The sequence below is a fragment of the Corvus brachyrhynchos genome, unplaced genomic scaffold (assembly GCF_000691975.1).
Source record: "Corvus brachyrhynchos isolate BGI_N302 unplaced genomic scaffold, ASM69197v1 scaffold14, whole genome shotgun sequence".
NCBI classification, from domain to species: Eukaryota; Metazoa; Chordata; class Aves; order Passeriformes; family Corvidae; genus Corvus; species Corvus brachyrhynchos.
In genome coordinates, this window is record NW_008239110.1 from 11,866,112 (window position 1) to 11,881,035 (window position 14,924).

The following is a 14,924-nucleotide window of genomic DNA, read 5'->3' on the forward strand; positions in this document are numbered from 1 at the left end:
AGGAATGATCTCCTGCCAAATAAATGTTCACTTTCTAGAACATTTGGGACTTTATATTGCTGGATGTATCTATGCAGCACTGTGGTACAACTAAGAAATACTTAGACTTTACAACTGAAGCAGAAAAGTTTGCATTGTACCACACTGAAGAGAAGTTCCAAGTAAAAATAGAATTATATAGGCTAGTCGATTGGTATGGGGGCTGATTCAAGCAAAACGTGTAGCAATTTAATCAGATGCAGCTCCATATTCAAAAGTATGCAGAACACATTCAGAATGCAGAACTCCAAAATAACACTGGTTTAAGTGTTATTAAGAAATTTCATAAAAATTCCAGACATCCTTATGAGTACTTCCGCAGCAAGGTACATCCATGCTCTGGAGAAGAAAAATGTTAAGAAGCAAAAAGACTGCAGGCATAATTATCACTGTCTGTATGTCTATGATGGAGAAAAGTGATGATTAAAAAACAAGGAAGAAGGTGGGTTTAACTATCACTCTATTTCTACAGGTTGGAATTCAAGATTTGGTTTGTGATGTTACTGTCGTATTAGAAACTCTTGCTCAATTCTCTCTGAAATCAGGCTTTGTAGATACGGGGTGTGCAAGTGAATTAATTTACTTCTTGAAAGTACAGAAACTTCTGAAAACACATCTCTACTTGGTATATATGTATATAACCTGATTTCACTTGATTTTGCTGTCTCATTTTTCAGTAGAAGTACTATCTTCTCCACCCTCAGCATATGCAAAGCTAAGCTTCAGATGTAACCAAGAGAGCTTTATCATGACCCAGAGGACCAGCACAGGTGCAGCAGAGAATAGAATCTACATCTTTATATGTACCACCTTTAGAACCCACTGATCATTGCAGGCTACTCAGCAGGACTGAAAGACTTTGCAAGCAGTACATGGGACAAGACTGGAATTCCCAGCTCTCTTTCAACATCTCTCCTAGAAGAGCTGAGTTTTCAGTTTAGTTGGGCAAATGTGTGTTGCAGTAAAGAATAGATTTAGTGATTTGAAACTGTTCAAGCTTTGTGTTTGCTTATTGTAATGAACAGTTGTTTGTGTTCCCATCACAGCTGTCACAGGGGCCATTCTTGGTGATGAAATGGTGTCATTTTCCTTAAGAAGGACATTTACTGCACCAGTGTCATTTTCACATTTTCATTCAGTTACCTTGCTTCCTGCAGGACATTAATTTATTGAATGCATGGAAGTTCTCTTATTTTATGGTTTCTCTGAAATAAAAATTACTTTCAACCAGATTAGAGAGGCTTGACACTGAATTTCAGCATCAGTCTTCGTAACACCCAAAGATCAGTTATGTAACATTTTTCCCTCACTGATGTTTCAATGTCAAATTGTGTCACAATCTGACTTTGCTATACAGTTTATTGAATTTTCAAAACACTGCTGGCAAACGGGAATTCTCACGTAAAACCTGAGACCCTAACTGGGAAAGCGCCTACTTTACCTGTTTTATCGAAGCAGATCGAGATTGCTACACAGTCTTTGCTTCATTTTAAGAATGACTTCCCAGAGGTGCTGCTTACCTTTCTGAAGAACAAACCCTATGCACACCTATCAGACATTAGTAAAGGAAACGAGTTTCTGAGGTGCCTAGCACAGAAGCGGGAGGGACCTTCGGCACAGGTCCATTTTATCCAGCTAATAATGGCAACAACAACCCTAAAACTCTCCCTCGAGATACGTCTTTGAAGAGAAGGACTGATTTGTCAGCAGATGCACAGTCTCTGGCTGTGCAGTGCTTACGTGGCAGATGACTCCGCAGAGATTTGGAAAGCAGCTGTTTGCTACTACAACGTTTTGTACTTGGCTCGAGGCTTGTGACATGCTAGGAACTGGAGAGCTACATCAAAGTTTGCCCTCTCTGACTGGTAAGAAAAAGCAGCATTTAGAACCCTTTCCCTATCTCAAAACCAAACAGTTTTCTGATGAGGAAAATGAAGTGTATATATAAGGCATTCTGAAATCTTTAACAATGTCTGGGATCTAACTGGTCCTGATTTCCTCCTGGTTTTGGAGCAACCCTGAAGGAAGGTGCTATCTCCAGGATATCAGAGGGTGGGAAACTTACCCTCTTGCTTTAAAAAGATGGAGTTTTTCTCTTTTCCAGTTTAGGAATCTGTGAAACTTCTAGGCAAAATCATAGAACAGCAAGGGTTAGCCTAGGTATTTTGCGTATTTGTATCTGTTTGGATTTTGGAACAAACGCTTTTAATCCAACAAACTGCAGGTTCAATGGTCAGGGGAAAAAACAAGTGCATTTGAATGTCCTGATATTTTTTAAAGGTTTTGGAATGGGACTAGAGCTTCATTCATTTATTTGTCATAATGCTGTCAGGATTTTAAAGATTATATACACACCTTGACTAATTTTTCCTGGAGCACAGAAGTATCATTGCCCTTAATCTCAAATTTTAATCACCTGCTGAATCTCAAACAAATTTTGCCTCGTCTGATAAGTTCTCTCTCGTTCCTTCCAGGGTTCGCTGTTCTCATTGGTTTTGAACCAAAAGTAAAAGCTACTCGAGCAAGTACAGAGCAAAGAGGCTAAGGGAAGTGTTTTAAAACTAGATGCTTGCCAGAATCTTCATCTTACATTCAAGGCAAAAACATACATAAATACAGGATTAAAATTTCATTTTGGGGATGGCATTACTATTGGATTTGGCTTAGATTTCTATTTACCAGTTTTGGAAGTGTGAACTTCCAAATCTCAAACTTTTTACTCATGCACAGTACTAAGAATTTAATGTTCTTTTCATCCATTGACAAATAGAACTAGAAGTCTTTCCGTCTTCTCCAGATTTACTGCCAAACAAAAACTTGTGACATTAAATTTCAATTAGAAGTTTAGGATCAGGTAGACAGGTTTCTTTGGATATGAACATTAGCTTCAAACATTAGCCTAGATGTATTTTTTTAACTCAATTAAACACAACACCATGGGAGAAAAAAAATGAAGAAGGAACCAAAAGAGAGATAAAAAAGTCTAGTAAGACATTTATTATAAAACAGAGAAAAAACTCACACTTGTTAGTATTCCTACTGTGTCCTATTGAAAATACTTTGAAAACACTGATTTGTTCTGTTGCTTTTATTTGCCTGTTTTGCTGAGTAGCTCTTAATTGTAAATGGTCTTTAATGAATTTCCTCCATTATATTCAGAATCTTTTAAACAAAGAGTAAAATAATGATGAAGGCGTGGGCTGGGCTGAACGAGCTCACCAAAACCAAAGGCTCCTAACGAACAGCTGAATGTTAGGCATTTGTTTTCACGGCCAGGCTTCGCACAACACTACAATGACCAATGTGGACAGAACAAATGCACCAGCTCATCATCAGGATCACATCTCTGCAGAGAATAGGGAGCAGCCCAGAACAAGAGGGATTCCTTATTGAGAAGCAGACAGTCATGAAACCAGGGGAAGCACCCTCAGTAGCTGGCTGTCTGAGGGCTGCAGTGAGTCTGGACTATGAGATTATCCACATGCTCGTGTGGAGCAGTTTCTAACTTGTTTAAAGCATAGGTTTCCCACTTGGAGTACAGGAGTACCAATTCTTCTAGACCAGTGGTGAGTGGCAGGATGCACACAGACAATGATCTAGGCAGAAACTCCCAAATCTCCCCCAATTCTCTGTGAGGCCTGCATGAGTTACAGCACAGTCCCATTAAGACCACAGTTTTGAGAGCTGTCTTAACCTGTCAAAGTTTTCAAGAGTCAAAGAAAGCATGCTCCTCTGGAAAAACAGGTATCTACAGATTGAAGAAGAGGCATAAAACATTACCCTGAACTGCATTCCAAGGTGCCCTCTGCTCTTTTCTCCCTCCTTGGTAAGATATTTCTTTTTATTCTTTTGAATTTCCACACATTAGCTTTTTAAGTGCTTTTTAAATCTTGCCTAACATCCCTTACCATCCACTAGATGTCATGGTAGCCTTACTAGTATTATTGAATACAAGAATTACCAAAGCAAATTAAGAGGGAGTCGTGAAATTTACCTCCACTCTGTTTCTGACAGACAAGCTGTTAGACAGGGTGTTCAGGACCATATCAATTGACAGGGAGCTGAGTAAAATGATTCTGTGCTGAAAGTTTACCTCCCTTCTTTCTGGAAACTGATACAAGGTACGTGCAGGTTATTTCTTGTAGAAATTTCCAGCATCCATTTGACAGGAAATCTTCTAATGCAAGGATTACCCAGGCTGTGGAACAGGCCAGTAATCCTTGTGCTGGGGAAAGAAAGTAGCATTTCCTGATTTTGCTAATGTGGATGCACATCAGCTCTGCAATAAGCACCTTTACACGGGCAAGTAAAGATGGAGCAGTAACTGCCTCTGAATGAAGCCTGATCAAAAGCCATTTACAGATGTGCACAGGAGCTCAGGGACTTTTCTCAGCACTCCATCAACAGCAGTATACTCACTATTTTTAGACCAGTATGTTAAAACTGAGTTTGTCATTTCCTGAAAACTACAATTTGAATAATAACTACATCAGAAGGAAATATTTACATTTTTATGTAAGTCAAAGTTCCTCCTATATACTTTTGACAGTTTAAAAAGGAGAACACCATCACAGAAACAAACTCTGAAGAGGAAACCTCAACATATTTTTCAAAAAAGAAGTCTTTGCAGTAGGAAAAATAAACAACAGCTACTGAAATGTATGTAGCATACTTTTGTCCATTCTTGCTGTACTACTTCTGATATCTCTTTCTGATATTTTCTTAATAGAAGACGTATCTTTGGTGTGAAAAGTTGACAAAGTTAAGAAAGAAGAATGTCACACTAATGCTTGGCCATGTATGAAGCTACTTAAGAATGGGAAAGCTAAATACGGGAAAAAATAATGCCAAAACCACTTACTTTACCGAAACATGTCACTGAAAAGTAAGGAAGATGGGAGAATCAATATTGATGGGAGAATCTCAAATACAGAAAAGCCCATCCACAATGAGAACCCTTGATTCAGTTTACTGAAAGAAATGTATCACAAGAGGAAACAGATAAGAAGAATACAAATCTTAACCCTTATGTTTCAGAGCCCAGAACTGAAGGTTGCACAAGGCAGCCAGGCAAAAGAGAGAACACGCTCATGCTTTCAAAAAAAAAAAAAAAAAAAAAAAAGAAAACTCCAGCTATTTTAGCCCTGGCTGAAGCTTTCTCAGCAGTAAAATGTTTTTAAGAAAAGCGTTAAAACCCCATTATAGAGCTAAGAGGAATGAAAAGGAGCTAGCATATCTGAATTCACTGCATATTTCATTATGAAACTCTCGAATGGATTGACGTAGAAGTACTTGGTGTAATTTACAGGGAAAAAAGGAAAAGCACTTTCTTTTTTGTCTTCTAGAATAATTTCTCATATCAGAGATAAAAACTACGTACTTGGTCTCTAGACACTGATCTAGTTAAAGCACCAACCACATTTAAGTGTAGATGGTGCTTTGCAACCGGCAAGAATGAGTTTAAGCACTTAATCAGCTGAGTAGCATTTTATCTCAAGAAAATTATTTTATTCATAACAAAGCTATACTGTTAGAATAACAATAATCTGACATGCATTTTGTGGGGGACTACTTAGCATTACTGGTATGAAAGCAAAACTTTTACCTAGCTTTATGCAAGAGCTAGATTCCACCTACCAAACGTGAAACAAATAGAAGTGGCAGAAATTTGTAGATCGGAATTAACATAATTTAAAAAACTCCAATCAGCTTAGTATACTTTATGGGCATAATTCTTTTGATTGAAACTGTTTGGTTTGGGTTTTTTTTTAATTAACATTTATCTCTGTGTCTCTTCATTCAGTTTTCCAGCACCAGTCAGCAACATTCCCAGGTGGCATACTCTATGTTGTATTTTTCTACAGTATAGGTAACTATATTTAAACCTGTTTTTTCAGCCCTTCAGCCCTGTATGATTACATAACCATTCCTATACTTCAAGTTAGGCTACACATACCTTTGTATCTTGTTTTTAAATCAAATCAGAGGTGCATCAATACATATTAGAAAATTGCACCTGTATTGACGAGCATTTAATTTCTGAATTCAACCTTTATGAACAGAAATTATACGATTAAGCAACGAACCTCTAGACACTTTCTCAGCATAAAGAACACACGTTGGCCACATCTGCTGTCAAATCAGGATTTAAAAATTATTTAGCAGAGACCCTGACTATTGTTTTGATAAATTATAATACGACTGGTATAGAGCGGACCACTATTTCAGGTGTAAAAATCTGAACTGCAGGAAGAGAAGCTGGACTCCCTCTCCTCCTAATTTTATACAGGCTTCATGCCTTTCAAATGGGTTTCAAATACATATTCCCACAATTTAAAACCAGGGTGTAACAAATCCACAATTTCACAGCCCTACTGCAATATCTCAGGCAGTTCTAGCTCAGGGTAGAATTTCTAAGGCATTCCAGGACCTGCTCATTTCAGTACCTTATCAGTTCTGGAGGAGGAGACAGAGGAGTATCCTTACGGAGTTTGTGGGTGACACCAAGCTGGGAAGAATAGAAGGCGGAGGACAACACAGGGGAATGGACACCATACCCTGAAAGATGGGGCTGCCATCCAGAGGGACCTATCTAGGTTATAGGTACGGGCTGGCAGGAACCTCACAAAATTCAGCAAAGACAAATGCAAAGTCCTTGACACAGGAAGGACCAAACCTGCGCACTGGTCCATACCAGGTCACAGATCTGCTTTGCACAACCTCATTGATGGCAGGCTGAACATGAACCAGCAGAATGGTGTTACAGCACTGAGTGCCAGCAGCACACTGGGCTGTAGAGCAACCAGTAGTTTGAGGGAAGGGGTCAATGCCTTCAAGTTGGCGCTTACTGCACATCACCTGGAGGGCATATTCTGTCTCCTCCTCGTCCAGCTCATTCAGCTTTGGTACAAGACACATGTTGATAAACTTGATCATATTCAGTGGAGAGCTACCACCAAGAAGGCTAGGACTGGAACAGATATCTTTCTGAGGTAACTCTATTTGCTCAGGCTAAAGAAGAAATGGTTTTGTGGGACTTAATACCTTTCCAGTACCTATGAGGTGGTTACAGAGAAAGTGGACCTAGCCTTGTTACAGTGGAGAACAGCAGAACAATGAGAGGCAACAATCAAACTGAAAGAGAGAAGGTTCTGTCTAAATATAAAGAAGAAATTCACTATGAGGATAATTAAGCAGTAAATTAGATTATTCAGAGATGCTGTGGAATCTTCACCCTTAGAGGTTATTCAAGAGCTGACTGGACAGAGCCTTAAGCAACCTGGTTCTAATTCAGTGCTGACTGATTTGAGCAGCCTCCTGAGGCCTCTTCCAGCCTAAGCAAGTCTGTGATTCTGTGATTCAGGTCACTACAATTCTCAGAGACTACCTTTTTTGTACTGCAGTCAGGAGGAATGTACTACAGATCCATTTCTCCAAGAGTTAAGCCACCCATCTTTTACGCTATGGTCTGGAATTCTCTCTCCTCCAGGTGTAACAGATAAAATACAGATTCCTACTGAGAGAAAGCTTAACTCCCTACTACCAACACTAATTTTTCAATCTTTATTAAATAGCTGTTCAGTTCAAATAGTGGTATGGAAAAGCCACAGCTGGATTGAAAAAAAAAATAGTCCTCACATGCTATAATCTCTTCGCATACAGTTCTGATATAGTAAAAGGAATTAAAAAAACCAGAAAAACACAACCATTTTGCATATGGAAACCTTTTCCCATGTCTGAAAATTCTCTAGTAAATTCTCCTTATTACAGTTAGCATTCTGATTCCAAAATGTCTTGCATAGGCAGAAAAAAAAGTACATTTGCAACATACTAATTTTCCATTATGAAACTGTAGGTAAGATTTAACATGGTATTTTTGAAAGGTAGAGATAAAAGTATGTTAAAACTGTGGAAAGTTTAATATGTCCCTTTCTAGGCTTCCCAAATTAGACAGCAAATTAAAAGCCATCCCACTATAACACCCTGGAATCACAGTCATTTAATGAGTTCCAAAATCTGTTACTCTTACTTTAAAATGTGTTTGTTCATTATCAGCTATTTCTTCGAACTGGAGTCAATAAAACCAGTTCTACAGCATTTATGGTTTGAAAAAAGTACAAAGCAAGTATTTTCTTTGAATTATCTAACATAACTGAGATTATGAATTTGAGTTACCATTAAAAAACCTCAGTATTTACACAAAATTATCCCACAATATTGTTCAAAATCACTTAAGACATAGCTGTAATAAATGTGTCATAGAAACTGAGGGATATTTTGACTTCTGAGAGATTTGTACATCGTTATTCTTGTACACATAGGAGATTATTATTTTTGTAAATATAGGGGATACCTCTAAAGTCCAAACAACTAGCATTGGTAGATATTTAACAGCACAACAGCTGAGCTCACAAAATCAAAACAACCTTGTAGTGAAGAAGTGAGACTGTCAACATCCTCTCCCTCTTCCCCTCAAAACTGTAAAAAGTTTTATTCACATTTAATGTAAAGAACAACATTCATATAATTAACGTTATCTTCACATATTATTTAAAATATTTGATAGCGATTAGGTTAAAAAGCCCTATGCTAACAAATTTCATTTCAAAGCCAGATATAACAATTGATTTAATTTACTTAGCTGGTAATAAGCCACCAACAATTAAACTGTAATGGCTTTCCAGTTTTCAAAGACACCATAGTTACCTGGTCTAAAAGATCTTCAACCTTTTTTTGCCATCCATCCCTTGCTGCATTTTTCTCACGTTCTTTCAGCTGCAACAGCTGAGTCATGGCTGCCTTCTTGTCCTCTTCATGCTGCAGCCTCAGCTCTTCACGAAGCTTATTACATTCCTGTCTGAAAACAAAGGTCAAATAACTAAAATGCAGTGGGACCTTGTGCAAGAAGTGAGAAAGAATTAAGACCTCAGTAATAATTGGAAAATCCTAAATGATAGAAACCTTTGCTTTATATGTCATTTCATAGTACATTTGCATAAAATACATAGTTCATTTCTTATTAAAAAATATAAGAAAAAAAATAGTACTTGCCGAAGATTTTCTGTCCATTTTATTTCTAAGTCACGTGCCATTCTGTCAACTTTGAACTTTTCCTCCTCTCTCATGGCAGCAATCATTGCCTCGTGCTGCTGTCTCTCCTGATCTAGTTCTCCCTGCAAATACAAACTTTACAATAGAGACTGATCAGCAGCAAAAGTGTATTTCAAACATTTAGTGAGTGTATTTAGAATAAAAATATCAATTACAATTGGCTCATAAATTTGAACTACAGCTTCTTCAGTGTGAAATTCCTAGTTATGCACAATTAATGCCTATACATCTCCTGATATTTCTTACTTGCGAAACAGAAGTTTGTATTCCTATAAAAAGCAATTTTCCAATAAGTCATTCTGCAATCTTTTCAAATACCATTACATTGAATCATGGAATAATTTATGTTGCAAAGAACTGCAAAAGGTCAACAAGTCCCATTCACTGAAGGGCTCACTTCAGAATTAGAGCAGGTGGCTTAGGTCCTTGTCAAGAACGCTTTGAATTTTATTTTTTAAATTTTCTTAAGCATCGAATATCCAGTATTTGAATTTCAAAGGCTGAGCTATCCGTACGTGATACAAAGTTCATGTATACCTTCTTTCTGTTTTTTGATGGGACAAGCCTGCTAGAAACAAGGTTTCACAGTCTGACCACAGAGAACACCATCCTTAAAATTCCCACCAATTTCTGCTGAAATTTTACCATACTAGAATATTATTAGGTACAACCTAGAAATCTTACTTACATGAATGTTGTTCTGCAGGGCTTGCTTCATTCATGAGAAGCAAACATAACCCTCTAAATTGAATTAATACTTTTTGAAATGAGACCTTTTCTGCCACATTTTGATATATTTTAAAATCTGTTAAGATAAATGTTATTGCTAGTAACCTACTATATATGAATGTTTAAATGTTTTAATAGGTGAAGAGAGCAATACTCGTTCGTAAGAACATTTAGCGACATTATAAAAAATACAGAGGAAGTCATAATCTGTAATATTCTGCACCTCTAATGACTGTAGCTGAAAAAAATAAAAAAATATACCAATATCCTGTTTCAGGCTGGTTTTGTTAAAAAAAATATGAAAACAGGCTCAGTGAAAAAAAATTTTTATAATATTTGCTGCTCTACTTCAAACACTTCTTGTGATCTTGCAAATGTACATTACTTACTGCGGAAACAAAAATGAAATATTTACCCAGTGCTGCAGTCAATGAGCTATTGACAGACTAACTGACAGTTCTATTTCCATCTAAGCCAATTAAAATGACGATACATTTCTGCCTAGGCAAATTAATTGCTTAATGATATAAAGTGGTCACACTTTCGAAGTGACAGTCTCCAAACTTTCAAGATATCATAGCACATACCTAAAAATTATTCTCAAATCTTTACTGAAATCCTAAATTCGATCCTGAAATGAAGACTGTGTCCATTATCCAAGGAAAACATGGCATAGATGTATTCAAAAAACTCATCAAAAAGGTTTCTGTGAATTCTAGAGCTAGTAAGCTCTGGACCTTGTTTTGCATCAGGACATGAACTGTCTGGAATTGCAAGTGTTAACTCATACCCTTTCATGAAATTCTATTAAAACTCTGAACATATTTTTTATGTAGTTTTGGCAGCTACAATTTACATTAACCACACAAAGATATGCTTGCAGCACTACATGTTAAATACTAAAATTGTTCTGAAAACAAAAACACCCACTCCAAAACAACCAACTAATAAAATAAAATTTTAAAAAACCAAATCCCAAACCAACCTATCCTATTTTCCATTTTTTAAATTCTCTGCTTGAAATAGAAATCTCTTCTTTGATGAAGCCACATTAAGCTCCTTCTATCAGGTGTACACCATAAAACACTTCTAGCCATTTTAAAAACAAGACCAAGGATCACTGTGACCATGCTTTACACAATTTATTCTCCAACAGCATGGTTACCTCAACACTATACAGTGAATCTGTGGTCTCTCGCAGTCTTGCTCTAGTTAATTCCAGCTCTTTCTGGAGTATTTCCTGAGCTTCTTGAAGACTGGAGATGTGTCCTTCTGCAGTCCCAAGGCCTTGCTCACTTTTTCGTACTAGGTCTTGCAGACGACACACCTGCAACGTGACAAAAAAAGCTGTAATTTCCATGATTATTGCTAATGGCAGCCAAGCCATGGTGGTGTTTCCCAGTGTTTCCTAATTCTGATCTATACAAATTTTTAGTTGCACTGCCTGTTCTCTGTTAGCATCACTTAATGCTTCTGTATTTAAAAACAAATTCCTGTAATATTATTAAAACAAAGACTCAATTAAAGGATTTTTACAAGTAAAAAAAATATATCCAATGTGTGTTTGATGCACATTGCAAAGAAAGGGGCTGCATAAAAGATCTGAAATTGCCTGTAACTTTGCCATGAAAAAGCATGTTTTAAGCAAATTAATGAGAAATATTTCAAAATACATAAACTGTAATCTAATATATAACTTAACTTGTGCTGGGGTTTAAGTTTCTCTGTTTGCAGATTGCTACCTGTCCAGTCTGTCTAAAACTCAATCTAACACGTGTAGAGTATAATGTAATAATTTCCTTAACTGCTATGCAACAATACTCTTTTTTTTCCTGCCTGTTCGTGCTTCAGCTTCTCATCTGTAAAATGATGATACTATACTTCTTTGCTTCAAATAAAAATATGAGGGACTGAACATAGTTCACCAGCTACAGGAAAGAAAAGCTTTTTAGGTATGTAGGTTGGAAAAACAGAAAAATGGGAGGCAGGGAGTAAGAAAGAACAGCAGCTAATTGGAAATGCATTGTTTGCAGAAGCAATAGTCTATGCTATTGCCTTTGTATGTTGAGATAAATTCATTCACAGAGGGACAAGTGTCCCAACAAAAGACTAGCCTTTGGTTTACAAGCATGGACAGGTAAGAATTATAACCACTCTTCCTTTGGAAGAAGAATAATTAGAAAAATTTGTTAGAATAATTACATACAAATACTGCTTATAATACACACAGAGACAACCTATGAAGTGTTTAAAAAGAGGAACTCCTCCTTTCCTCTCAGAAAGGAATCCAAAATTTCTTTGGCATGAGAGATTTCAGTGAAAAACTCCACAAACCTGAGCATTTGTCTCTGTGCTCCTTTGAGTTATATTCAAAACAACCGATAATTCCCTACAAAGCACTGCTACCTGAAGGAGAATCCCTACAAGAAAAACTGCCCCCAAAATTGGTATCCTGGCAGTGCACTGCTGTCTATGTATCTGATAGTAGCAAACCACTTGCATCAATATGAATAGCAGTCCTGTAGATCTAAAGGATATGGGAGCAGGCAGGATTGCCACTCATAGGGCTTAAGATAAATTCTGCTGTTGACAAAGCAATGATGGAGGCTATTTATAATGACCTTTAGTAACACCATCAGAAATCCTTTGCATGGAGACAGCAAGTCCTTAGATGACTGTGCCAAGTAACACAAACATAGCATCATTCTAAAAGGCCTTGGCTGGTCTACAGTGAAAGGAAACAAATCTGCAGCCAGCCTCATCCTGAGACACGTGAGAAAGCCACTATCTTGACTTAACCCAAACTCTCAAAAAAATCATTGGCAAATATTTAAGATTACACTGCTCTTAAATAGCTTAGCACTAGAAGCAAGCCTAATGAGGCTTCAATCTTCTCTCATCCTTTAGCTAAGATAATTGCCACCAGAAAGTCTGTCAAAAAGAAAAGAGGATGGCATGGGTTCAAAAGCAGCTTTCTCAGCAGGGAAGATAGAACTAAGCTAGCATCCAGAGAAAGTAATAAATACAAGCCTACTGTTAAATGACTTCTGTAACTTGAAGCAAACCAAAAAAAGGAAGCAACAGTAGCAATATAACATCTAAGCTAATGATGTGTCAAACAAATCACAGGGAAGTTTTTCTAGGTCAGTGAAGGCATTGAGAAACTGTTGTTAGTTGTCAATAGAGATCTAAGGGTAAGCTGTGGTTGCAAGTGAAGCTTTTCTTTCATGTGATCAAGATAAACATAGTAATGAAATAAAACATATCTCCTCTGTACTACATGGAGTGGATTTACAGACCAAGAATTTATTGCCTGTATGCTTTCTCTCATTCTTTCACTATGCAAAATATACTGTATTACATTTATCCTGGCATAGGATTGTATATAAACTCAAATATTGGACAGCAGCTGGACCTAGTTCCCTATTTTAGTCTCCTATTCCTCAGCTATGCCTCTGTTTGGTTAATTCAGTCTTCTGATGAATTTCCCAAGCCTGAATTTGATAGCAGGTGGATAACAAGAACTCATTCTTAAAACATTTGAAGTTATTTCCTTCAGGGAAGGAGAAAGTTTATTGCTCACGAATGCAAGAGAGATTGATAAAGAATAACTAAATTTAAATTTAAGCCTACAGTGTTAGATGATGATAGAATGACAATAGTGCTCTACTCAGATCTAATCCAGCAACAATGAAAGTTAATATACAACACACCAGTTAAAGCTAAAAAGAAATAACTAAACTTCCTGTAATTTTGAACTGAAAAATAAAGCTGTGTATGATGTTGTTAACATACATAACAAATACATCATATTTTCATCAATTTGAATGCAGGTGAGCATACTGTTAAAAGAGCAAGTGCAGTTCCAGCTTAAACTTGCACCTTCTCTAAATTCTGAAGCAAAGATACTGGCAACCCTCAGGAGGAAGAACAGCCTCCTGTTTAAACAGGTACTCACAACTGCCTGATCAGCAGAGCTGCTGAACTCTAAAGGTGGGAGGTCTAGCTACTCTGGTAATGTGTAATCTCTGGCATACCCATCTATCTGGTAGGTCCTACTCTGAAAGTATATGTTAATACATATTTTCAGAATATATACCTTAATATATAATAATAAAATACATTATAATGTATATTAATATAGTAATATATCAATATGCTATTGATAGAGTAATATATAATATATTAACAAATAAAATCTACAATAAGTTAATCTATACTTTTGGAGGGGAAGTCTTCCCCATTTAGTATATTAAAACAAGCAGGTTTTTTTCTTAAGCTAGTTTAGCATTTGTGCAATTTGCAAGTGACCAGAATGAGACACCTGCTCTCTCGATGTTGTACAGCATAGAAAACAGTAATGAAAAATGTTGCTGCAAAATAATACCTAAATTCACGTTTAAGTCTCACTTAAAGCACACACTGAAATGATACATAGGGCTTGCTAAACAATAAAGCTGATGAATATTTTCTTGAAACACAGAAAAAGTTCCAGAGAAAAATGGGTTGATGTTCTTGGTATCAATAGAATGTACTTCTAGGTTAAAAAATACTGTATTATGAAAAGGTGGTGATTTCCAACTAAAAAAAATTAAAACTGTCTTGAGATATGATACATTTAACATTGATAGCATATATCAAGACATAGCAAATAATGTGGGTTTTACTAAAAGTATTTCTTATCAACTTTTGATGAAAATACATGAAGATGATTTGTAAGCCAGGAAACTGACCAGAATTTATGTTAACCACAAGCGAATATGGGTTTAAGCACAGTTAATTTTCTCTCTCTCCTGACATATTTTGTGTAGAGGTCTGTGTACCTAATGAGAAGATAAAAGAATTAAAAATAAAGAGCTGTTCACATCAGCTGTTTACTACCTCCATCTCTCTTGCTTCATTAATTTTGTGAAGGACAATAAAATCATTGCTCAGAAGCATCAACTAACTTGCCATGTTTTAAGAATGCTCTAAACAGAAATAAGGCACTAAACACTCAACAGCACAGTCCTAGACCTGTCCTGGAGTCTAAGCTCACTATTGAT

The 14,924-nt window shown here is 36.6% G+C and overlaps 1 protein-coding gene across 8 annotated transcripts in view; it reads right to left on the reverse strand.

Moving 5' to 3' along the window:
* FAM184A (family with sequence similarity 184 member A) overlaps positions 1 to 14,924 on the reverse strand; it is a 74,660-nt gene that overhangs the window by 21,605 nt on the left and 38,131 nt on the right. For all 8 annotated transcript variants that reach the window (XM_017739681.1, XM_017739680.1, XM_017739678.1 and 5 more), the window contains 3 exons: positions 11,045 to 11,206; positions 9,091 to 9,212; positions 8,746 to 8,896 (listed from right to left, as the gene is read on the reverse strand). In XM_017739681.1, coding sequence (XP_017595170.1) covers positions 8,746 to 8,896; positions 9,091 to 9,212; positions 11,045 to 11,206 — 435 coding nt within the window. The remainder of the gene's footprint in view (positions 1 to 8,745; positions 8,897 to 9,090; positions 9,213 to 11,044; positions 11,207 to 14,924) is intronic.